The sequence below is a fragment of the Nicotiana attenuata genome, unplaced genomic scaffold (assembly GCF_001879085.1).
Source record: "Nicotiana attenuata strain UT unplaced genomic scaffold, NIATTr2, whole genome shotgun sequence".
Taxonomy (NCBI): domain Eukaryota; kingdom Viridiplantae; phylum Streptophyta; class Magnoliopsida; order Solanales; family Solanaceae; genus Nicotiana; species Nicotiana attenuata.
In genome coordinates this window covers 30,191-55,127 of record NW_017672649.1, presented here as the reverse complement: position 1 = coordinate 55,127, position 24,937 = coordinate 30,191, and the positions used below count along the sequence as shown (strand labels likewise).

At 37.2% G+C, this 24,937-nt stretch overlaps 1 protein-coding gene across 1 annotated transcript in view; it reads right to left on the bottom strand.

Annotated features, from left to right (window-relative positions):
* Positions 1 to 24,937, bottom strand: part of LOC109213961 (proteasome-associated protein ECM29 homolog) — a 26,856-nt gene extending 1,919 nt beyond the window's left edge. The window contains exons 1-31 of the mRNA XM_019377809.1: positions 24,579 to 24,937; positions 21,150 to 21,317; positions 20,936 to 21,025; positions 19,527 to 19,663; positions 19,340 to 19,430; positions 19,145 to 19,227; positions 18,903 to 19,009; positions 17,938 to 18,090; positions 16,216 to 16,280; positions 14,587 to 14,674; positions 14,411 to 14,489; positions 14,173 to 14,281; positions 14,007 to 14,066; positions 13,759 to 13,877; positions 12,578 to 12,956; positions 12,293 to 12,477; positions 12,119 to 12,191; positions 10,050 to 10,200; positions 9,788 to 9,957; positions 9,222 to 9,569; positions 8,564 to 8,731; positions 8,158 to 8,451; positions 7,376 to 7,552; positions 6,353 to 6,616; positions 5,842 to 5,940; positions 5,543 to 5,727; positions 4,992 to 5,327; positions 2,967 to 3,120; positions 2,710 to 2,820; positions 2,009 to 2,176; positions 685 to 766 (exon numbers count right to left, since the gene is read on the bottom strand). Of these exons, the coding sequence (XP_019233354.1) occupies positions 685 to 766; positions 2,009 to 2,176; positions 2,710 to 2,820; positions 2,967 to 3,120; positions 4,992 to 5,327; positions 5,543 to 5,727; positions 5,842 to 5,940; positions 6,353 to 6,616; positions 7,376 to 7,552; positions 8,158 to 8,451; positions 8,564 to 8,731; positions 9,222 to 9,569; positions 9,788 to 9,957; positions 10,050 to 10,200; positions 12,119 to 12,191; positions 12,293 to 12,477; positions 12,578 to 12,956; positions 13,759 to 13,877; positions 14,007 to 14,066; positions 14,173 to 14,281; positions 14,411 to 14,489; positions 14,587 to 14,674; positions 16,216 to 16,280; positions 17,938 to 18,090; positions 18,903 to 19,009; positions 19,145 to 19,227; positions 19,340 to 19,430; positions 19,527 to 19,663; positions 20,936 to 21,025; positions 21,150 to 21,317; positions 24,579 to 24,788 (4,903 nt within the window). The 5' untranslated portion in view covers positions 24,789 to 24,937. The remainder of the gene's footprint in view (positions 1 to 684; positions 767 to 2,008; positions 2,177 to 2,709; positions 2,821 to 2,966; positions 3,121 to 4,991; positions 5,328 to 5,542; positions 5,728 to 5,841; positions 5,941 to 6,352; positions 6,617 to 7,375; positions 7,553 to 8,157; positions 8,452 to 8,563; positions 8,732 to 9,221; positions 9,570 to 9,787; positions 9,958 to 10,049; positions 10,201 to 12,118; positions 12,192 to 12,292; positions 12,478 to 12,577; positions 12,957 to 13,758; positions 13,878 to 14,006; positions 14,067 to 14,172; positions 14,282 to 14,410; positions 14,490 to 14,586; positions 14,675 to 16,215; positions 16,281 to 17,937; positions 18,091 to 18,902; positions 19,010 to 19,144; positions 19,228 to 19,339; positions 19,431 to 19,526; positions 19,664 to 20,935; positions 21,026 to 21,149; positions 21,318 to 24,578) is intronic.

Here is a 24,937-nt window from a genome sequence, read left to right as displayed (position 1 = left end):
GGGGGGGGGGGGGGGGTGTACGGATAAACCCACAAGATAGGTAAAGATGGAAAGACTTGCAAAAGTTTATTCAAATTCAAGGTCTAGGCTGATGCACCCAATGCCCAGGGCACAATTGGTACTACAAAAGTCTTTCACCACAATTTGGCAAGAAAACACTAGGAAGCTCTAAAACTAGAACTCCTTTTTTTCCCACAATGAAGCATGTTGTGATGCTTAGAGGTTCTGTCTTTTTAAGAAAAGGGTACGAGAGGGGAGAGGGCAGCCTAGTGCAGGAAGCTCTCGCTAAGCGCGGGATCCAAAAAGGGTAGTCTATTATACGCAACCTTACAATGCATTTCTGCAAGAGGTTATCCCAGTCAACTCTTACCAGTACGCTAAGGTTCCCACTCTGGCTTAAAAGAAGGGCACGGGAAACTATTTATAAACCTTTTCTTCCTCCACCAACAACCCAAAAAAACATATTAAATAATAAATTAATAAATACCAAAAGTAAAAGTAACCCAGAGGTTTCACAAAGATGCTAACTTGAAGACTTATAATCAACAAGAAAGTTTTGAATGGCCTGAAACTGAAATTTAAAATATTGGACGTAAAATGGATTCAAACACGCTCAAATATGCAACACTACCTATTTTACATCTTTCATGAGGCCAGTAACAAACAAAATAATTCATGCAATACCTTTAATTTGCAGACTGCACATGTCAAATAATTGTGGAAAAGCTTTATTGAAGAAGTCTGGATTATTGAATGCCTTTATAACCTGAAATGAGAGTCGAGCAAAGGAAATAGTATTGGTGCCATGAAACACGAGAATGGTAAGACATCTTTCCAAATGATCAAATATTAAACTAGATAACAAAAAGCAGAAACTAGACAATGAAAAAGTGATTCCCTTTCGACCTTAGATTATTTTGTAATGATATGGAAAGCAAGGAACAGTGTAAAGATCATCCATATCAGCATCCAACGTATGTACTAAAATCCACCTATCTTGGCCAACTTATATCCTGAGGAGCATTTAATATGCTGTAACTTTCATACAGCAGTATAATATTGGTTCGTTGCTTTTTCAACTATACCTCAACCCAAAGCAAGTTGGGATTGGCTACACGAATCCTCACTGACCATGTTAACTATACCATATGACCTAAAATTTCCTTCAGATAGAGAGCTATCTCTGAAACATTATCCTGAATTCATGATTGAGTAGCAAGGAGTCCTCAAGACTCCCTTTGGCTGAAAATCAGTGCTCCAGCTTAACAATGAAACAAGTGTTCTATTTGAGTGATAGCTTCATCTTTAGTAGATCAAGCTATATCTATCCGGTTATCCATTTCTTGCAGCAGAAAATTTTCACCTTTAATCCCTTTGGTGTAAATTGCTGAACATTCTAGACAGAGATCAAGGTTTTTGAGCATTCTTCAACTCTTGGGGGTCTTTTTTCTGGAAGAGGGATGTGGGAGGGAGTTAAATTCAGCTGAAGGTTTGACAAAAATTAAACTGCCACAAACTCTACAACACTACAAGCACAAGTTTTAATGAGGATTTGAACCATTATAGAACACACATACTGCTATCGGAGTATATCTATGCAACGTAGACACATATCAGCACCTTTTCACTACCCGCTTCTCAGTAAATTGTTATTTCTATATTTACATTATCTTAGCATTTCTAATGGATTATGGAAGAAGAAGAATAATTTGATAGCAATCAACTATGAAGGTATAAGTCATTTCACTTAGATCTTTAATTTCTTTTTAAGTGGGAATTGGGACTCGAAATTTTGCAAGTCCTAAGACTTTTATTTGACCTTATTACTCCCAAAGGGAAGAAAGTGTTATGTCTTGAAATGACTCTTCCATGTAATCAGTGGTCAAAAAATGAAAATAATTCATTGAAAAAAATCCACACAACTGCTGTTAGACATTTCAGGCCTAAAAATTCATGTGCTCCTGCCTGCATGAATAAAGGTGCGTAAACATCCAAAGTGCTTATTTACCTGCTCAAGACAGGAGAAAGCTGCTTCACGGTACTTTTTGGCTTTTTTTGTGCATGCAGATAATATGAGACTCAAAATGGCATTTGGAGAGTCAGGATCAGCAGCAGAAATTGCTTTATGACACGACATACAGAGTGAAGATAACGCAGAGAGTACTGCGTCCTTTCCCTGCAACATATCAACACATTTTCCTGTTAAATCATCACTTCTCACAACAATGCAACAATGAACGATACTCGGTACAAGCGTGATTTCCATTCATTCCTAGTGCATGGTCACCAATTGTGAATCCACCTAAATGAGAAGATAAATCGTGTATGCGATCAAGTCATATACAAGTAGAACTGTGAAAATCTGAATGGAATATTTACTCAAGAAGTATCATAAGCAGTGGGATTACTTTTCACAATATTCTGGAAAAGATTAAAGTGACAGTAATAACAATAAAGCTTAACTAAAACAATCCAGGTGATAAATTAACCCTTCTGGGATTCAAAACACCCTAGAATAATCGTGTCCGACTTAGTATTTGATATCTCAACCCAAACTTTTATCTACCTCAATAATATACTGTAACATGTAGTATTCGAATAAAAAATTTCATTTGGAGTGTACTGATATAGTCAATACACATAGCTTTGGATGGAGAGAACAAGAGGAAATAATTCCAGTTACGCAAAAGAAAAAGTACCAATTCATACCTCCCATAGGCGTCCAGGGATTTCCTTCAAGAGAGATGAGAGCAGAACATGGTGCTGTGAGGATACCACCTCACCAAGGGTGTCACATAGCTTACTGATTGCCTGAGCAGCCTGCATGAGAAAATAAGCAGGATAGTATAACTCCAGAGACTACCCAAAATACCTTTTCTGTTAAGGTGCAAAGGGGAAAAACGCAGATGGATAAATTTCATGTATTCGTCTAGGTAAAGGAGTGAATATAAGAACATCATTAATACCTTCCGTTTACTAGACCATGAGGATGACATAATTCCTCCACTGATAAGCTCAACGATCTCCCCCAAGTACAATTGAAGAGTAGCCCGTTCACTACTCATATTTTCTTCCCACATTTCTTCGTACAGACCAGAAACAGATTTTTCATCTTCAAATCTGCATAAGATATTTATTGGTGACAACGGATAAGCACTAGCAATTGAAAATACAGTTAGGAGCCGCAAATGAGCACGCGGCACAAGCACAAGGTTCAGTTATGCAAATATTGTACAAGTATCAGCATGTAAGAAAGGCAAATCCTCAACCCCCTGAGGTAAATTCAGAAAAACAAGAGGAAAAGAAAAGTGGAGGTAGAAAGATCAGTAAGTTCAGAGTTCACATTGACTACATCAGGCTGTTTGGCCACTAGAAGTTTAAGAACTTCATAAATTTTCTTCTAAAAATAACATATAAAAACGTTCGTTAAAAAGGGGTCCTAGATATCTTGTATCATCAAATAGTCATTTCTCTCAGTTGTCAAGCCACACAGCTTCCTTTTTCAATGAGATAAATTGCAACAACAGCCACAAAGATGAAACATTTGCTAAATTCAATGATCTGGTCCACCAGCTAAGAGGCTTGTGACTTGAAAAGAAGAGGTGACTTTCAATGTAAGTAGCCAACAAATGAGGCACAGGCTTCAAAACCACTAAGGAAGAAGATATCAGGATCATTTGAATAATATTGCAAAATGGACTTCAAACAAGAAGTAATAATGCCAATAATTAACTGGAAGTTGAAGGACACAACACTTCACAACAGAAAACGTACAAATTTTGGCGGAAGAAAAATGAAACAAGAAGGCATATTCTTACAGAGAATTGATAGAAGAAACTGACAGCAAAACCCGCCAGTACCAAAAATTCGCCAAAAAGAGAACAAAGAAACAGTATGTAATAATGACGTTAAAAGCAGGTGTTACCCTGACCTCAAGCTAACAAACTTTTCCCAAAGATCAAGACACTGAGAGGGGGGCAATAAAAATTGCCATTCATGTGAGAATATAGGGTCCCAAGATAATCGGTTCCCAAGACATACCAGTTTGAAGGGAGGACTTAAAATTATTTTATGTATTTGAAGCAGATTATAAAATCCACCAAAAGAAAGTTTGAAGCAGAGACTCTAAATTATTCTTTTGTTTGCTATCCTATGCAATCTAAAGGCTTCAGGAATGATTTCTAGCCTTGGTTGTAAATTTTCTAGACATCAGATTTCATTTTTCTTGAGGATGCTAGAGTTAATGTAGTTCTGACAGTTCAAAATTTCAGCTTTGACCACTCTTGCAGAACAGAAATCATGTTGCTTTCTAAGATAAACATTGCAGACTCATTGATTCTAAGATGTTCCCTTTAAGAAGAGGAAACTCCTAACATTATAAAAGCTGACATCTCACAGAGGAAATCCACAAGATAGAATCAACACTTGCGATAAATCTATTGTGCACTAGCAAAAATCTGAGTACGACTCTGAACTTGCAAAAGATTCACATTCAACAAGCCGTAATCAGGCAATGGATGTGCATCATTTGAGCAGTGTCTTAATACAGGGATACTGCCTAACATTTATTCTCTTCTTGTTTAACTCTGAAACCTGATAAGTGTATGTGAAGAAATGAACTTTAAGGAAGAGAGCGATGTTTGGAAACACCAGTCAACTGCTAGACTGTTAGTGGAGCCGCCAACAGGCAATTTCTGTGGGGTAACATAAGTAACAAAGAAAGTAAAAGAAAAACATTTGAGCTGTCAAGAGAAGTTAGCGTTGTCCGAGTACAGAAGAACAAGTATAGTTAGAACTTGTTGTCACTTCTTGCACCACGGTATCTATCTGTAGAAAATGATGCAAACTTAATTATCAAGAATTTATATATCGTCGTGTTATCTTGTTTAAACAAAGAAATGAAATGTAAATATGTACATAAACAGTTACCATCACAGACAACAGTTACCATCACAGACTATGAAACAGAGAAACGACAGAGAGATTTTGACCTTGACATAAATATAACTGGCACAATCAAATCATTGTATCCACCCAAAACATCAGCAGCCGTGGAAAAGTAGCATTTCAATAAAACTGCACATGAAATCTGTTCATTCTTGTCTCCAAGATGTAAAGCAGCAGTGTCTTCAATCAACTTCTGGGCCTGAGAAGGAGTTGCATACTTCAGAACCGTAGCACAAGCATTTGCAAACGCACGTTTTGATGTACCACTTCTTTCCTCCTTGACAGCTTGAAATAGAAGTCTCAGTAGCATGGTTGTAAAAGGTTTGATATTTACACCAACTTTCTGCGCTAACAAGCTTATAAAATTTGCTACACCAACCCTATAAATAGGAGAACAAATAAAGTGAATTAGACTTAAGAACTAGATCAATGGCAGTTGACCTCTAAACAAATGGGAATCTCTTCAATTTTTTAGAACGGAAGGTAAATAATCATTCAAGTGACCCGTACGATAGAGAGAACTTGATAAATGCATACAAAAACCCAACCAAATTGCATTTCCCACGTAAATTACCATATGGAACCTGCAATATACCTGGTATTTAATCCAACACCAACACGAACTAACTGAGCGACACGAGGTACCAATAATTCCAATGACTGGGAATCAATAACATCAACACAACGATCAAGAGTTTCCCACATTGGAGAGCCCTTTGCTATTGATATACGGAGGTTTTCAAGCTTTTCTGTTTGTATTCCAACATTTGCTGCGTGCAACTGAGATAAGAGACAGGCAGGAAAATATACAAAACGAAAAGAGAAATAAAATTATGTTCCAGACAATAAAAAGTACCAAAGCAGTAAAATCAGAAACCACAGTATTAACCACACCTCAACATAATTTAACCCCTGGTCTTCCAGGCTTGATAAGCTTTCAAGCATGCAGCAGACTAGATCAGGTAGATGTGGCCGAAGTGCAATACCTGCACCCTGCAATTATTGAACAAACTGTTAAAAGAAAGTCGATGAACTAAAATGCAGGCTTGAAATCAAAACAAACTTATTGGATTCATGCAAGTAGGGAAAAGGCGGAATATTTGCATGGCCCCTAGATTGGAATAGGCAAGTTTCTCTTTCATCTAAAACATCTTTTACCATATACACACAATAATTGTCAACTGCCAGACAAGAACTTCCACATTCAACAATGGCGCAATAATTCAAGAATATTGCATATCGAAGCAAAGAGAATTCTGCTCAATCAAATCTGAACAGAAGCACCATAATGAATCAAACTGAAAAGATTAACAGAGAAGGAAAGGCAAATGGCCTTGCGGGTATATGTCAACAAGACAGATTCGACAGTTCAATTATCTAGTTAGAAGTAAAACCAGAAGCGAACCTTCGTGAGTTTTGTAACCACTCCAATGGATGCCTTTCGAATGTTTTCAACCTTACTCATTATGCCTTCAGATAGCAGTAATGGCAACACAATCTCCATTGTCTTTGTTGCCTCCAAAACTGGTGTGAGAGAAACATCACATAACCTCAGTGTTAGAGCAGTGATAGCCCGGCATAATCTGTCACCCGAATTTCGTACAGACTCCTTTATGTCATCCATTGCACGGAAAGCAGTAGTCCATATTCTTTTTAGGTGCTTCTCAACCTATAACATATGCAATGCTGACTTTGTCAGATAAGGCAACAATAATGCTCTCTGCAATAAGGGATACCATGAATCAACAGAGCAACAAGCACACCAAATTAAATTATATGGACAATATGTCAAATTATAACAACGCAAGACAGAAAAACTTCAGGAAAAGCTTCTTTATCAATTGCTTCCTCGCAAGCAATGCAGAGTGGAATTACCAGGTTTCTCTACAGAAAATAAGTACTTCTGTGATGCTCCAAATACCTTCTCTATGAGACCAAGTTTAGATCAAGTATGATAACCTCAATAACAACAATCCTTCTCTTTTTTTTTTTTTTTGATAAGTACCTAAATAAAAATAATCTCTTTTCTCTTCTTTTATTCTTCTTTCCTTTTCTTTTGACAAGACTGACAAATGAAATAGTTTCGATCATGCATGGCTGCATATAGCATGGTTCCTAGTGTCTATAAAAATTAAAAACTTTCACCAACTTCTAAATCATGGTTTACCAGTTTACACGCACCACGATTATTCCACTGGTTACCTGGTACTTCCCACCAGCACAGGTACTGGGTAACTCTTCCCGGCAAAGCTTAGGTAAATGGAAAGAAATCACCTAGTGATTTCTCCTCTGCTGGGATTTGGTCGTTTTGACTCACTTCATCGTACACTAGGACACACTCTTGGATGCCACTTTAATCACTATTACAATGGTTTCTCAAATACAAGTGCTATTTCCTTGCGCATAAGATGACAAACATTGATTTTACCTGATCAAATTTACGTCCTTGGATTACATCGGAAAGTGCATGACAAGAAGCCTCTCGTGATCGCCAAAGTCGGGATCCGCTTTGAGTCAAAAGATCATCCATAACAAGATCGAAATGCTCATCAATTGTCTTTTTTGAATCTGGAATCAGTGATCTCCAAATATGTGTCATTGCATCCTAAGTGAAAAGAAGATGTAGTTCAAAACTGGGCAAACTGCCTCAAAACACCAATTTCTCACCCCAAAGAAAAAAATCATACATACTGAGAAGAATAAGAGAGCACTATGAAAATATTGAAATATGATATATAAAAAATACAACCTATATAACAGCAATAAAACATAGTCAACTATAAACGGAAATCACAGCGGCCAGTAGGACATCAACTTCCTTAATATAAAAAGTAATTTTATAAGAAACTGCATAGACCACCCTTTCTCCCTCTTACCACAAATTCGGAGAAAAGCATAAGCATAAAATAACCAACTATACAATTCTCAGATAGCAGAAGAAATGCCAAAACGATCACAGACAGTAGGACATCAACTTCTTTAATACAAAAGGCTAACAATAGCAAGTTGCATGGCAACCACCTTTCTTTCCCTCTTACCACTAATTCTTAGAAAAACGAAAAAATAACAAGCTTAAATAGTTCGCATACAGCAGCTAGAACAGCCAAAATTATCTTTAAGATTGATTGCAAGAATATTATTAAGCTAAGCCCCTACCAAACTAGGGATACAGGAAATATCGGCTCCGCACAAGCACTTATGTAGAAGTACCTGCACATTCTTATCAGGATCATACTGATAACGAACAAGTCTTGGAACAAGAGCTCGCAAGTAAGGTTGCAGAGCATCCCCAGCATGCTTGGCTATCTTGGAGAACCCAAAGGCCGCACCTCTTTTAGAATTCAAAGATGCCTGATAATTGGCTAAGTCCATGAACTTATAAATCAAGTCCGGCTGCCCCATCTCATTTGCCAAGTTGCAAAGCTCCTTGTAAGTACTTAATTTCCCTCCACTAGGACTTTCACCAATTGCACCCTCGTGAAACACTTCAGACTCTTCTACAAGCTACGCAAACAAATGAAAAAATTAATTTCAGAGCAAACAATGGGTTAGAGAAAAAAAGACACAACAGGAAAAGATTGGTAAAGAATTAGCAAGACAAAAGCAGTCATCAAACCTTAACAGCTCTTTTCCTCTTCCCTGAGCCAGTAAGAGTGCCAACAAGAGCATTCACTAAGTTTTTCTTCATAGAAGCATCGCCAATCTCATATACAACACTAAGTCCCTGAGATGCCAGCTCCTGGGTAAGCTCATTCTGCTCAGCCAGAAGGTGAGAGAATGCTTCCTACAATAAAACAATAGTCAGCACTCAAAAGGCGCTGGTAAAAGGTTTTGCTTTGGAAACAACAAAGTAAAAGAGGGTTACTTTTATTTCTTAAGATAATTGCAGAAGCATAGGCCTCAAGGTTAAAAAGATACTCCACTAGTTAGTTACTAAAATTGCATTTATCAGGGGAAGAGAAATACTAGAAGCTGTTGTGGCGGCTTAGTTACTAAAATTGCATTTATCAGGGGAAGAGAAATACTAGAAGCTGTTCGGGCAGCTAATGGATTGATTGACACCAGAATTAAGGCAGTTTTCAGCTTATCACGCTAGCTAAATATAGAAAAGGGTAACAGAGCTGAAAAGCGATACTGTTGAGCAGAAACTTTTCCCAGGTATACAACAACAACAACAATCATGCCTCAACCCCAGATCAGTTCTAGATTCTTCTCAGAGATGTAATACAAAATTCTGATATGGAACTGTCAGAGTCAAGTTAAATACAACATACCTGGATGTCAGGAAGCAGTTTCTGGATAGCATGGTGCTGACCACAATACATTGTCAGTGACAAAAGCCAGACAGTGCCAGCACAGCGCTCTTGTTTCCGGCTACTGTATAATAGATTGTCAAAAAGCTTTCTAGTGATTGCATCTCTAACTGTACCATGGTCTTCTTCATTGGCTTCAGAGTCCACACAGCTAGAGCTCGGCATTGAAGAAGACACATCTCCCATCAAAAAGTTCGAACTCATGGAAAGTGAAGTGTAGTTACTCTTAAGAATCATGTCAGCAGTAACAGGAACACCACCCCATAAAAATGACAATGCCTCCCCAGCAGCAAACAAGATATCTTCCACCTAATTTAACAACAAAAATACGAAACCAAGATGGAAATGAAATAATGAGAACTCAATGTATGCAGCTAGGAGCACAAGAAAGATGTGAGCTAGCAGTGATATTAACACAACTAAGAAGGTATTTTCCTCCAGTTGTGAGCAAGAGACAAGAGTGTTTGAGCACTTCATGAATATAGAGAAACTCTTTTAGGGCCATGGCTGGAGGAAATTTCACCTACCTTCGACTGGCTAAGACTGAAAATCAGGTCAAGAGCAATATTTAGATGTGACGACGATGACTCCTTGACACACAAGTGCCCCAAGGAAATAACAATTCTCTGAACTGCTTTCACGTCATCACCAGCAAGCAGCTTGCTTAATTTTTCACGCAAGACAGCCAATATAGGAACTGCAGTTTTACACATGTTAAGTATAAATTATCTTGCAACATGCTTCACATACAGTGATTCCATAGTGACCTCAATAAATATACAAACACACCTGAACTAGAGTCTACGAGCAGGAGAGGCAATGGGATACAAAGTCCAATATGGCCCAGCGCTTGCATTGCAAAAGAAGCCAGTGTGGCAGTCTCCGAATTGACAACATCGACCAAACATTTAAGTGTACTCTGGAGTAAAGTTTCTGGGATCTGTCACATAGAAATGAAAGCATGGATATGATCCATGTAACCAAAGAAAAAGCATCTAAATGAAATCAATGGATAAAAGATTTTATAAGGAAATAAACAGTTAGTGCATAGGTTTATCCACAAGTTGAACATTTAAGATACTAAATCTCCAAATTTTTTGGTTGCATATTTTCTATTACTAAGTTCAATAAGCAATAGATAACTCTCAACAATGTCAACACAATCAAAGAGCTCGTGAGATCCCATCTCAGCATCAAATTTCTTTGTGCTAGCCTATACACCATGGTTTTGCTATCTGGCTATTCTAAAAAGCATGCACTATAAGGTTTTTCAAATGTTGTGGTCTCTCATTTTGCAAGACAAGCCTCACAATTAGAATTGTCATTATCATCATTAAGCACATGACTGTATTCATTTCTTCAACATGATCTAGTTATTGGTCATCCATAGTATAGGGCCTTATTTACTTGTTATTGTTATTGCTTTTCATCTATTTTCTGGTTCTTATATCGCTGTTATTATTTCTATGTTTTCTGTTGATGATACTGATGTACTTGTCTCTTTTCGTCTACTTGAGCCGAGGGTCTTTCGGAAATAGCCTCTCTACTCCCTCGGGGTAGGGGTATGGTCTGCGTACTCACTACCCTCCCTAGACACCACTTGTGGGATTTCACTGGGTTGTTGATGTTGTGGTGGTGGTGGTTGATCTAGTTATTGGTCAATTTCAGGTCTTCATTTCAATGATTGGTTACTCAAGTGAACAAGTGATAACCTGTTTTTTTATAAGAAATGTACCTTGAGCCTAACTCAACCCAAAAGCTAAATCATGAGGTGAGGTTTGCCCAAGACTATATAAGGAGACAACATCCCATTTTCTCCTACAATGTAAGAAACTTAACACTCTCCTACATGCCCAGGACTGACATTTGGGACGGGAACAACATAACATGGGGCCCTAAAACTAAGTAAACCAAGAATAAGTACAGTCTGATCTGGTGCCATGATACGAAATTGAGCTTGGGCCTAACTCAACCCCAACTAGCTCATGAGGTGAGGATTGCCGAAAACCATATAAAGAGAAAACAACCTATTTTCTGCACTGATGTGGGACACCTATGTTAAAAACATAATTTAATGAATAAACTTATAAAAGTGTGCTCTCTATAACCACTTAAACTTTTAGATGAGATAATCACACACTTCAATATGGTAGTAGATCAAGAAAGATCATGAGTTCAAGTCTCACCGTCATCCATTATCAAAAAGAATTTTCACGTGTTTGGTGCATGGAAAAGAATCAGACACACACGTGAAGGGCAATATTGAAGAGATAACTAAATGAGCAAAAAATTCAGCTCTCTCTAACAACTTAAAGTTTTAGATGAGATGGTCAAAAGCTTCAACATGGTATTGTGCAGGCAGAGGTCCTGGGGTCAAATCCCACCAACACATCAAAAAGAATTTTCACAAGCTTGGCCCATGAAAAGACTCGAGCCCCCACATGCGGGACCACATGTTGAAGCCATGATTAAATGAATAAAAATGTGCTCTCTCTAATAGCTTAAGCTTGTAGACAAGATGGTCCCACACTAGTACTGAATTTGTTCCTACAAGATTGTGTCTCTTATGGTGATTGCAACGCTCTCCTCTTAAACTAGCTATCACTCTGTCAAGCAAATTACCCCACATGTAAAAGACAAAGTAACAGCCCAACGTCCACTTCCTAACACAAACATAAAACAAATATGACAATTAAACTCGAGTAACAAAGAGAGTATCCATATGAACCAAATACACTGCTGATGCTACAAATTAATAAGCATATTGTTCTACCACGCATTTTACATCAATTGACAGGGAAATTTAACAAAAGCACCTGGATGCACTTTGGAGAAATGCCGAAGGACAAAAAACTTACAGAAACAGCTCTTGACATGCAATTTGCAGTAACATATCCTAAAGTACATAGCACGCCATGCTGCATCTCAAACCTGAAAGAATTGATAATCAGCATCATAAGAAAACTAACGCAGTAGAGACAATTCACAAGAAGCGATAAGACAGCTAAATGTTTTAAAATCAAAGCTACAACCTTAACTTAGGTGCTGTACCAATTGTGGAGATCAACTCAGTTATAAGATCAGACAAACTGTGAAGAGAAAGTGAGCAGGAAGCAATTCCAATTAAGCGAGATATAGATTCGCGTGTATCAAAGTCAATATGTCCCAGAAATTGCCTCATCCATGTGATTTTATCAACATATCGTGAAGCCATCACCTGTCAATTATATTAGTAAACCACAAGTTCCTGAATCCATATATCAGATACAAAACCAGAATTTGATATCTCCTACCATTCACGGCAAATGTCAGCCTACCTGGGGAATATGAGATCCAATAGATATAAGAGCTTTGGAGGCATTAGCATGCAGGTCAACAGAACCTTCGTGAGCCATTGCATGTTCTAGAAGCAAACATAATCTCTCAACTGCAACTGAAAAATCGGCACCTTCTACCAAATTATTTTGCTTCATATCTGCCTCAAAGCACCTTAACAAAAACTTGATCATAGCCACATAAGCTTTAGATGGAAAATGAAGCTTTGGACCTCCCACACTAGCAGAATCCAACACAGCTGGTTGCTGTTGGATAATATAGTCTAGCATGTCAGAAAGTTTTGGGTACTTCAAGTTGAGGCTTTTGCTTACTGCTTTCCTTTGATCTTCATCGGGAAACAAACCTTCTAATGCAATTTCCCTACAAAAAGTACAAGCTGCACATTTGTAGATTGTGTACAGAAAGAGGAGATAGATACTAACCCATCCAAGAAATCACAAACAATATATCACACATCACTTGAACAGAAACCATAAAAGATGAAATTATTTTCAACAATGAGGTATACCATGTCTTTTCTTCTGAGTTACTTCCTGCTTTCTTTCCATTACTTACTACTAATCTATTATGCAGCACTCACTTGAAAGGATAAAGAAGATCAGCAGCGAAATCTTAGGGGTCTAAGAGAGTTTTTCCCGATAAACACCTAGGGAACTAATGGAAGCCATTTTCTTCTGGCTTCATCTTTGCAATCCTGGACCCAGAATCCTCAGACTATCTATGGGCTAGCTTACTTTCAGTTGAGAAAAAGCTTCATGCCTTTTCACTCCATGTGGCTCTCTTTTTCCAGCATTAGGACATTCACATCAATTAGATCAAATGCCAGAATATTAAAATAGCAGAGTGAACTTAGATAAATTTCAGCATGCACTAATACTAAAACAATCCATTCTAGAAAAGATGATAAATGTCGTGGGATTTAAGTCCCGGTATACAAATGGTACAAAAAGAGTAGAGCCGCCCACGCCAAAATATAGTTTTCTAGAAATAACTCCACGTGATTGATAGAATTATTCAGAGAATCTACGAAACAGTACAAAGCTTCTAAATATGCAAGAATACATTCTGGACCGTAAGGCGAATACTGTATAAAGATATCCAACAGTTGCCAAATAAACAAGTGTCTCCACTTAATGTTAACCAGTAAACCTCATAAGCTAACCTTATATCCAGCTTAGGATCAGCAGCTCCAAGCATACAAATAAATCGGCTTGGGCAATGCTGCATGTCAAACAACAAGGTCGCCCATCTGATAGCACAAAAGCGCACTTCGCTTTCCTCCTTTTAAAAAAGATAATAAAATAATAAATAACAGCCTGCATCCCTATTTAATACAGTCTCTACTAACTGGAACAACCGAAACACTAGAACAATAGAAGTAAAGGAAACAATGCTACAAATGGGTCCTACCACTTGAGAACTTCTCAGAAGAAGCGACTCCAGATCATGTAATACATCTTGTGGTGCATCCTGGAAACCGCATAGCCATCAGAAGATGTAATAAAAGGAGAAGGGTGGAGACACTAGAAAATTTAAATAAGCAACATATAGTGTTGACAGCTCTGATATGTAGAACCTTGTAAGCAAAAGCAAGGGAATTTGTAGCTTCTTGAATAGTAAGACGAAGAAATTGGGCCTCAGATTGCAGGGCATCAAACAGCCTTCTAGCAACATCGACTTTTTCTCTGTATAAAATTAAAAAGAAAATGGCACATCAAAATTATATCTACTTTATCTGAAAACGGAAGAAAGGCCCCGAGAGTGGGGGAGAGGGAGAGAGTGAAAAGAAAAGAGGTATCAGAAAATGTACATACCTAAAAAGTTGAGGCATCCGCTTAGCAAGCAAGCCAATTGCTTGGAAGGCAAATGATTTGGTCTCCCGTGCAATAGTATCTGGGCATATTTTACTTGTTAAAAATTAACTAAACCAATTATATCAATCTCAAATGGCCTAGTTGAACAAAGTTCAGTTTTATATGAGCAATAGTACCTGACTCTGATGCTGAATAACCATCAAGAGATTTCAGAATCCCAGTCAGTATAACAGGGCCCATAAGCCTCAATTGGTCCATTGCTCCCTGCATTTATTTGATAATAAACTGTCAGAAAGTAAGGACCCTTCAGAATTGGGAAGTAGCTGAATTCTGAAGCCCGGTTGAAATGCTTAACAAGTAAAGTGTATCTCATGTTAATCAGAACTCATGGAGGGGGGGGGGGGGGGGGGGGGGTTAAGAGGATGGCTGTTTTCTGTAAAGTCATAGTATTATAAGCTCTTGGTGAGGGAAGAGTCAAGTTTTCGGCACTTTTCAGTTTGGATTCCTAGGGAACCAAGAAAGGTGTAATTTTCACCAGGTTGGCTGCAAGGGAAGCTATATTGACAGTTGAGACTTTGAGAAAAAACGTGGATTACATATGTTAGCTGCTGCTTTATATGCAAACGCTCAGGTGAAGATGTGGACCAACCTCCTCCTACATTGTCCAGTGGCAGTGTGCTTGTGGTGTGAGATTTTGAAATGGTTCGGGATGCAATGGGTGATGCCGGCACAGTGAAAATGCCACTCTCCAGCTAGAGATTCAGAAGGAAGAGGAGAGTTTTTGATGGAAGAGAATGACTGTACACTTAAGAAATAGCATCTGATTCCTATTTTTTTGGTGCACCCACGCTGTTCCAGCGTGTATAAAAGATTGGGTGTTGTTCAAAAAAATCTCATATTATGTGGTAGATTCTCTACCCTTGGTATACCGCTTGTACACGGGAATTTTTCCCCACCATAAATAAAATTATTTTTTAATTTTTTGATTGTTTTAATAAAATTATTTACTTTATCAACAAAAAGTGTCAAACTTAAGAATCAATATATTTGTTACATTTTGGACACTAACTAATAACTTAACTCTTCAAAAAGTCTATTCTAGTATTAACAATTAACATCCTAATATAGGTTGGATGCATTATGGGAAAGTGATCATTGCTATAAATAGGACATCACGTAATGGATGATTCACATTAAGTAACGAGCTTTTATGGGTGGTGTATCCATAAAGGCGTTATAAAGGAGAAAGGTAACTCCACGGGGTTCATTGGCTCGATTGTTCACAATCGTGATATTCCCTGTTTCAATGGAAAGAACTAAAGGAATATGAAACAGGGAAAAGCTTTTCATATTCCTTTAGTTCTTAGACAATCTGGAATGTAAGGGTGGGAGGATGTTCCAATGCAATGGAAAGAACTAAAGGAATATGAAAAGCTTTTCCCTGTTTCATTTATGCTTTTGGTGTAAATAGAAAACCTTTGTACACATATAATTGGATAGATTGGTCAGAAAATCAAGAATAACCCACACAGCCGCATTGTGCATATACTTTGGCACCATCATGGTGAACTAGTGAAACGAACTTCGACTTATATAGTAAAAACATTCCAATCCTCTAATAGTCATGTAAAGGAGTCTTCTAATTTTTAGAAACAAATGTTCCCAAGTACCCCTAATTGTTATCGCACTTCCCACATCTTTCTTTAACCTGTGTTGGACAATGCTTGAGTTCCTTTATTAGCACATGACGGGATTGTTGAGCATCATCATATCGTGGGAGATTCTTATAGGTCATGAAATCTTACATGCTTGAAGACCCATACAGTGAACTCCATTCCCAACTGCTTCAACCTTGATGTTGTATTACTTCCTATAAAAGCAAGAAGTATAAATGACTTGTCCTCTACAGTAGTAACAGTGGAACTTCAAAGAAATGACAGAAAAATCCTAAATAAATACTATTGCAATAAAAAGTAAGATGCAGCATTTTATAACAAGCAAATCAGAAAAACCTGCTTTTAAACTTGAGGTAGCATAAGTAGAAAACTGAAACATAAAGCTAAGGCACACCACCTGAGAATTCAAATTGGTTGGGAGGCTCGATATATAGAAGAAGTAAAACACAACAAGGAAATTCTCCTTAATGTAGCTCAATATTTAAAACTTGGCAAATTAGTTACTTGTCGCAAGTTCCTATGGAAGCACTTCAGGTGGAGACCTTCAGAGCTTTAAAAATAGTTCATACTAAGTAGGTGGGAAAGGGCCCAAATTGAAGGAGTGAAGGACTCTTCTTTCTTTGATTCCCATCATCTAAGCATTGTTTCTTATGCCCCGTTTGGTGTATAAGAAAGAAAGTACCGCATTAGGAAAGGTAAATCCGCACAAGGGAAAAAAGAAAAATACACCAGAACATGCAAAAATAAAAAAGAGCACATCAACAAGAGTTTACTTTAGAAGTATCAAAGGCAAACTTTATGGTAAATCACTATTTAGAATGATTGTATGTAGCTTTACCCTTGACTTTCAAAAATCCAAATACAAGAAAAAAAATTATTCATCTCTTATCGCTTGAAAGAGTTGCCAACAACTTCATAGTCATTGCATCACATATGAGAATATTTGTGTCACAAAACTTGGCACGAGGTAAATAAAGCTAGAAATTGGAATTTATAAAAAAAAAAAAAATTACTATTTAAATCATGTATTGTTACAAGAAAATCAAAATAAGGGGGGTACTAGTAATATCTCAAACCGCGAGGGGGCCAATGTTACAAAGACAAACTTGAAGAGAGGTCTCTAAAATTACCCCAATATCCCATTATGATTCTTAATATCTACTTAGTTATAGGAGACAATTACTTCCCTTATCGTTAGTGGAGAATAAATCTTTTATCTTATTTTATTAGATTGCAAGTACAACTCCTGTATAAGGAGCCCCTAACTGTGTCGAGAATCAGGTGAATAGAAAGTTCTTATTTCTTATAATTTTTCCATACATAAAGCAAGTCGGTGGATCTTATGAAGTTTAAGGCAATAGCTCTTACAAAGTAAAGGCAAAGGTTGCTTCCATGAGAGGTTTCTAAAACCCAAGAGTGAACCCCATGGGCCAAAGCAAAAGGTACCTCTTCTGCAACAGAACCAGACCAAGCAAGCAAAACAATGCTTAAGCACAAACATATCCTTTATGTAGCCCATCTATAGAAAAATATAAACATAACCAAAAGACCAATTTTGTATCCAAATTAGGACCAAAAATAATGCACGGACACATCACAGAATGCTAAAAAATAATCATTCGAGACTAGTAGAAATCTCAGTCTAGGAGTCATCATGAGCTTAAATCCTACATATCATGTGTATAAAAGAAGCCAAAATACCTGCACACAATCTTGAAGAAAAAATGCAAACCATAAATGAAGTTTTACCTTGTTTCTATAGCCCCTTGAGAAAATTTTAATGCTTTATACAAGACGCAATAATGGTTTATGAACATATCCCATATTCTAAACCAAAGAGAGGATTTTTACCATATATGCAGCCAAAAATACACTGTAAAGTCAATGGAAAACTGTTTGCTGCTGTAATTGATCGGCAAAAAATAGACATCAGTTTTGCTCTCAAAGATGGATTTCCAGGACTGACTCGAGACTCTGGTGGAATCTGGTCAGTTCCAGCAGTACCTACAAATACAGCTGCATCATTAGCATTTTTGCAAATGATAGAGGAAAATAATTCCTTCCTCACAAACACATTTGCATCAATCAAAAATGAGGCAAGAAAAGACAGAAACTTTTAGAAATAATTTTCAATTACACCAGTGAGTGACTGGTGTCAAGAGCCTCTGTAGATATGTCCCTTTGCCGTGCAGCTCTTTGTTGGACATTGCACTTTGGGGGGCAACAAATTTATCTTCACGTGTATGTTAACTACTTTCTAAATGATACTTTTCTTATGGTAGTAATGATATCTGAAGAAAATTAGAAGTATTTATGCTATAGAAATGCTACTTTGCCTTCTCGTATTGGATGCCTATTTGCTTCCATAAATTCTCTAATATTTGTCAACATGTTATTCAGGCGAGAAATATTTCCCTGCTATTTTTTTACTCGTGAATATTTCATTTTAAGAGTCTATATTACATGGTTTAACCCACGGATTACAGAGCTTTTATGGTTTGAAGTTTGAACCAAAACTATTATTGTGCATGGTGTTGTTTATTTTTTGTGTTGAAATAGGTTAATAGTGCGCAGAACTATTCTGCCATAAAACAGGTAAAGCTATCTTTTTAATATCATACCAATTACCAGGTTTTGGGTTCTTGAAAGTCTATTTCCAGTTCCCTGGTAGTCTAGAAGCATTAAGTTTGAAAAGCAAAACATCACAATGAAGACTATGAAGTCATGTCAGGCAGCCTAAGACAGTTAAGTCTGCAGTTAGCAAGTCGAATTACCAGGGTAAAACAAGTTGCATTCTAACATAATGTATATCATACCATTAAATAGCACAAACAGTTTGCTCACGAGGTTTGCATCCTCCAAATTCACAACAGAAGCATTCTTCTTCAGAAGCTCCTCTCCTCTCTTAACAATAGACTCTTGACTTTCGAAAAACAACAAAAGAAGCTGATGTTATTTGTTCTGAAACTCAAATGGAAGCGAAAACATTCAACTACCTAAAACAAAACCTAAATACTTCAGGTTCTACAGAATCAGCTTTGAAAGAAACAAGAAATACCAATCTGCAGAGGCAGACACGTAGAGGGGATAAACAAGTTCTGTAGTCAGTTCCATGGCTTGGACAACATTCAAGATTCCCAACTGCATAATGAGAGATAGACCAACAATAAATTCTCTTCAGATGGTCAAAAGATATGGCCACCAATCTATCCATGTAATATTTACAGAATGGTAGGTTAAGCTACGGAATCACCTTCACATTTCTTAAATAGTCACTTGTCAATTGTCGTTTCCCAGTGACACGATCACATTGAGTAATCGAAAGTCCAGCAGGGCAAGCGCTGCTGTAGTGATAAAATTTATTTTACAACAAATTAGTCAATTAGCTTCTCAAGTGTCAAAATCACTAAACTATATACCGATATAAACTCTAGCCCAACCTTTGAGAAGTTGGTTGATATAAAACCATGTGTAGGCAAAATTCAAGAAATATCTTGTGGTCTGGCAGATCACCAAATCTTCGATACCTTGCAGCTACTTCATCACTTACTTGAGCAGAATGGCACTCTCCAATCACCTGAAATCAGAGAAGGTTTCAGCTAGAAGCTAGCACAGATATGGTCCACGTCTTCTATTTGTCTTGTGAATTGAACCCATATGATTGATAAAGCACTTATTAACATTCTATCATAGGATCTTCACTGAAGTAACAAGTCTGAAATTTTTGCACTTCTCAAAGAGCACTTTTAGAGATACAAGCAGAGAAAATTGATGCCAACATAAGCACCACATGAAGTTCGATATCTATTAACTATAATTGTTGACATGTTTAACTTGTTCAACGGCATTGAAACCATTATTTACAGAGATCATTAGTATAATGCAAATGTTTTTCAGGAATTTTTCCCAACAGTTTCAACAGTAGGCCATGTAAATAATGAGCAACTTAATGTGCCGGATTTTTTTTTAATCAGGAAAGCAGACTTTTAACCTGAAATTTAGCTACTGTCTGGACAATTACCTATAAGACTCACTGATTCATAGTTGGTCTTTCCTCATAACACTATCTATGTTTTGGTAATGTAAAACTTGCAAGATGAACATATTCATCAGACAGAATTACAGTGGAATTATCATATATATATTCCAACCTAAAGCTAATTTTATAGTAATAATATCCCTAAAACAGAATGCAGAGCGTAGAGAACATAGGAAAATGCAAGCTAAGGACACGAAAGAGGATGTTTGGCTGTCATGAAAGAGCAGCGAAAGTGTGAGTAACTTTTCAGTGCCCTAAGAAAGAAATCTATCCCATACTTCCCCATGTTTTCCTTGCCCAACTCATAAGAAATTCCAGGAAAATCTCATCTACCCCATAACACGTCTTTTTTTAATTGCTGCATCGTTGTCTTGTATATTATCAATCACTCATGAAGTAATAACAATGGTCATTATTATTTATGCCAAATTTGTTAAGAAACAATATTGTACTTCAAACATATTTCCTGGAAATAATATTGATATAATAATATCTTCAGTTTACCTTCTGAATATATATGTTTCACTCTGTTTTACGAAAATATACATCAAAATTATGCACATATGGTATGGAGCCCATGCGTAATGGGCGCTTTGAGCTGGTATTTAGCAGACATACTTAATTATGAAAAGTAGTCCTCTAAGTTTCTAACTTTCGCACAGCTTTTCAGACAACTAGACACCACCAGTAGGGTAACTCTCTTTTTCCTTACTGGTCTTCCGATATCTTTCTCGTAGATCCTGACGACCATACACCACTAAAAGGAGAATGAAGAACCATATATCTTCAAGATAGAGACGATCGGATTACCTTGGTAATGACCCTCAATAGTATGTCTTGATGTTGAATAGGTAGCTTTGAAATGTTAGCTAAAAAGCTAGGTGCCATATTTTCTTTATCCTGAAACAACAGATAGTAGAATCAGCACGATTAATTACATCTGCCTCGCAAAATGATGTCAAATCACTAAAAAAATAACTTCTGAGAGCTTCTCTTCATGTGAAGCCAAAAATTTAATTCAGACCTCCTTTCTTGCACGTTCAACTGCCATCTCAACATACATGATGCAGAAATTCCTAACCATTGATGAGGCATTAGATTCCCTATATAACTGCCACAGATCAGATAATGGCAAACCAATGTCATGCTGGTGCTTCACTCTCTTGTTCACATGGCTTAGAATCTCAAGTACCTAATGGAAAGAACACAAGTACAACTTCATATGTGTTCAAAAATTTTAAGGAACAAACAGCATTATCAGAAAAATTAAGGAACAAAGAGACCTACTACCATGGAAGTCAAATTTGAGAATGCAATTAAAGAAAAGCATACGTTCAAAATGCAGGAGAACAGATTATATATGCAAACAACGTCAAATGAAGTGCAAGACTCATTATTTTTGGTAAGGCAAAAAAAATTATTAACAATTGGGGGAAACCCTGTTACAAGCCGTATCCCAAAAAGAACAGAACCTACACCAAAATATGGTACTCAACAAAAGAGACCCCAATCCTCTACACAAATAGGGACCTCGATCCTCATGAGTACACCAAAAAGAAACAAGAAACAAAAGACTATTCTCCAATCTTATAAAATCGTGTTCCACCCCTTTAAGTTGCCCTCCTATTTCTCTCTATCCAAATAACCCACATGATTGCTAATGGGGCAACATGCCATGAAGTGCAAGACTCGTGAATCATCCCAAGCTAGAAGCATGCTGCCCTTGTATGGTGAAGTTCTAATAATAACCAGAGTTCACAACACCAGCCAAAATTATACACTCTTACTGCTTCAGCCCTGAAATAATATTCTTTTTACCACTATTGGAACAAAATAAACCTGATTACAACTGAATGAAAATAAAGTATCCCAACTAGCTTCTAGTTTGCAGTTGAGGCTAGTTCATTGATTGATAATCTTGCCACGTGACAAAAAATTTAAAGCTCGATGGTGCAACTAAGAATCAAGGAAAGATAAAATTGAGAGACCCAGAAAACAGCTGATGATGTAACTAAGGATCAATAACAGAGAAAATCGAGAGACCCATTTGGGTACAAGTCTTGAAAAGGAAATGAATGATTATAACAACTACTCCTCAATCCCAAACAAGTTAGGGTCCTATGAATCCTTACTGACCATGTTACTCTATGTAGGCTCATCTCATGCCGATATTATGCAAATTCAAATGAAAACTATTAGAAGTTCTCTACATTTCCTAATTGTATAAATCTCTAGAAAGAATAGGACCTACAATAAAAGTGCTCACATGTTTAAAACATATTCTTAACTAATAGGTATCACCCGTATAGATCACTGTACCCTATGGCGTATCTTTCGCTAAGTGTGCAGGGATCCCAAGAAATTATAGGTCCTTCGAGACAACTCTCTTCCATGTGAGTTTAAGTCTACCTCATCCTTAACATGGTTTCACTTCTACAGGCCGTTGCATCTATGGATGTTCATCATTTAGACCATGGTACGGTATTTAGACCATTCGGTTCGGTATTCGGTTTCTTAAAATGCTATACCAATACCATACCTAATTAAATTCGGTATGGTTCGGCTCTGGTAATTTCGGTTTGTTCAGCTTGAATATTAACTAGTGCATAAAGCCTTAGACTGTAATATTCCTAAGTAAAGTACTCACAAATACGAAAATAAAAATATTACTATAATATAGTGAGAAAAAAAATACCAAAAAAGCTAAACCTAGACGGGAGAAAGATTGAAACCTAAGTAGGCAACCCAAGAAAAGAGGGAAAGGCAAGTATCGTGGGAAAAAAGATGGTAAAGCTTAAAGAAAACTATAAAAATAACGGAAAGTAAAATTTAAAAGTTTAATATTTATGTTATAATCAATATTATGTGCATTGTGTAATTTAGTATATATTCGGTACGTTATCGGTATTTCGGTATTTTATTTTTAGATACCGAAAACCATACCTAATACCAATTTTAAAAAAGAACTTAAACCAAATACCAAAGTATCGATTACCAAATACCAAAATTTCGGTTCAGTACGGTAATTCGGTATTTACCAAATTATGCGCAGCCCTAGTTGCATCTAGAGGTTGACGCAGAACACGAGCAGACCACCTCAAGTGAGTTTCTCTCATTTTATCCTAGAAATGTGCTACTTGAACTTCCGATGAATGTTAGTTCTAATATTATATAACAACAACCTTAGCATCTGCATCTCTAGGACGCTCATCATGTGGATATGTTGAACTTTAGCGGCCCAACATTCTCACATATAACATTGTTGGCGTTATAGTAGTTCTGTAGAACTTACCTTTCACTTGGTAGGCATCTTTCTATTACGTAACAACCCAGTAGTACTTCTCCACCTCAACCATCCGATTTTGATTCTACATTCCATTCTCCTAGAATAAAAATGGCATCCCGGTGCACAAAGCATCCCGCATTCACGCAGGATCCGGGGAAGGGCCGCACCCTAAGAGGGTGTGATGTAGGCAGCCTACTCTGATGCTAGCATCAATGACTGATTCCAAGACCCGAACTCGTGACCTATAGGTCCATTCTCCTAGAATAACGAGCCAAAATATCTGAAATCTAAATTGGTTGCATTTAGGAACTGCAATCCTATCTGATTTTACCTCAATTTTACTCTTTTTATATTGACTAATTTTTAGTGCATATATTCAGTCTTACTCCTACTTATCCTCGATGATTTTATCAATTAGCATAAAATTCGTCTGCAATTAGCATTAACCATGGGATCTCATCTTGTATTGTGTTGTAATTACAAGTGCGGGCTTAATGTTGATCCCTGGTGCAAATGGACGACTATGGGAAACTCCTTTATGTCTCCTACTATTGTTCTCACGCTAGTGATGGCTCCTTCGTACATGTCCTCTACGACATTTATATATTCAATATGAATTCATTTCTTCTCTCACGCCCACCAAAGGACCTTTCTTGGTACTCTATTATATGTCTTTTCTAGGTCAATAAACACAATGTGCAAAATGCAAATCTTTCTTCCTCTCGCATAAACTTCCATCAATCTCCTTAACAAAATGCAGACTACTTTGTATCGCTCATTCCATACTTTCATCTTATGGCTCATAAGTTTAATGACACAATAGTTAAGCACAACTTTGAATGTCACCTTCATTTTTTATAACCTGGAATTAGGGTACTCGTTTTCCAATCATCGGGCATCCACCACTTCTAAGTTTAGAATTAAGTATCCTGGTATGCCATCCTACTCCAATCACTACAAGACACTTCCAGACCTCTATGAGGATTCTATCTAAACCACAAGCTTTACTAATCCTTGTATTTTTCATGACATCCTTTACCTCTGCCGACCTAATTCTACTGAGTAAAGCTAAAGTTTCTATCATGCACACAAATTATTAAGTACTTTATAAAATTTTACCGCTAATATACAGAAATTGAAAAGAGAAAACTGAGAAAGAGTAATTACTTTGTTGCGGACAAGAGGGGCGGACGAGGAAAGTGAAGCAATGGAGAGAGGAAGAAGCTTGGTGAGCAAGTCTTGTAGTTTTGAGTCATCGCAAAGTGCGAGCCTTGTGAGCATTCGATCAAGGAGTTCCTCAATCTCAGCATCCGATTTTCCAGTGAGCATAGATGACCAAGACGACGTCGTTGTAGAAGAGGAAGAAGAGTCCGCCATTTTTCTTTCGTTTTTTCTTGTGAAGATCGGTTGATGTAGGTATTGTACCTGGACTTTATGAGACTCCCCTAAGATATTGGATAGCTAATTAAGTTTTTCCACTTTGGTGCAAAAGAAGAAATTCCCTTGCATTATATTATCTTAGGTTG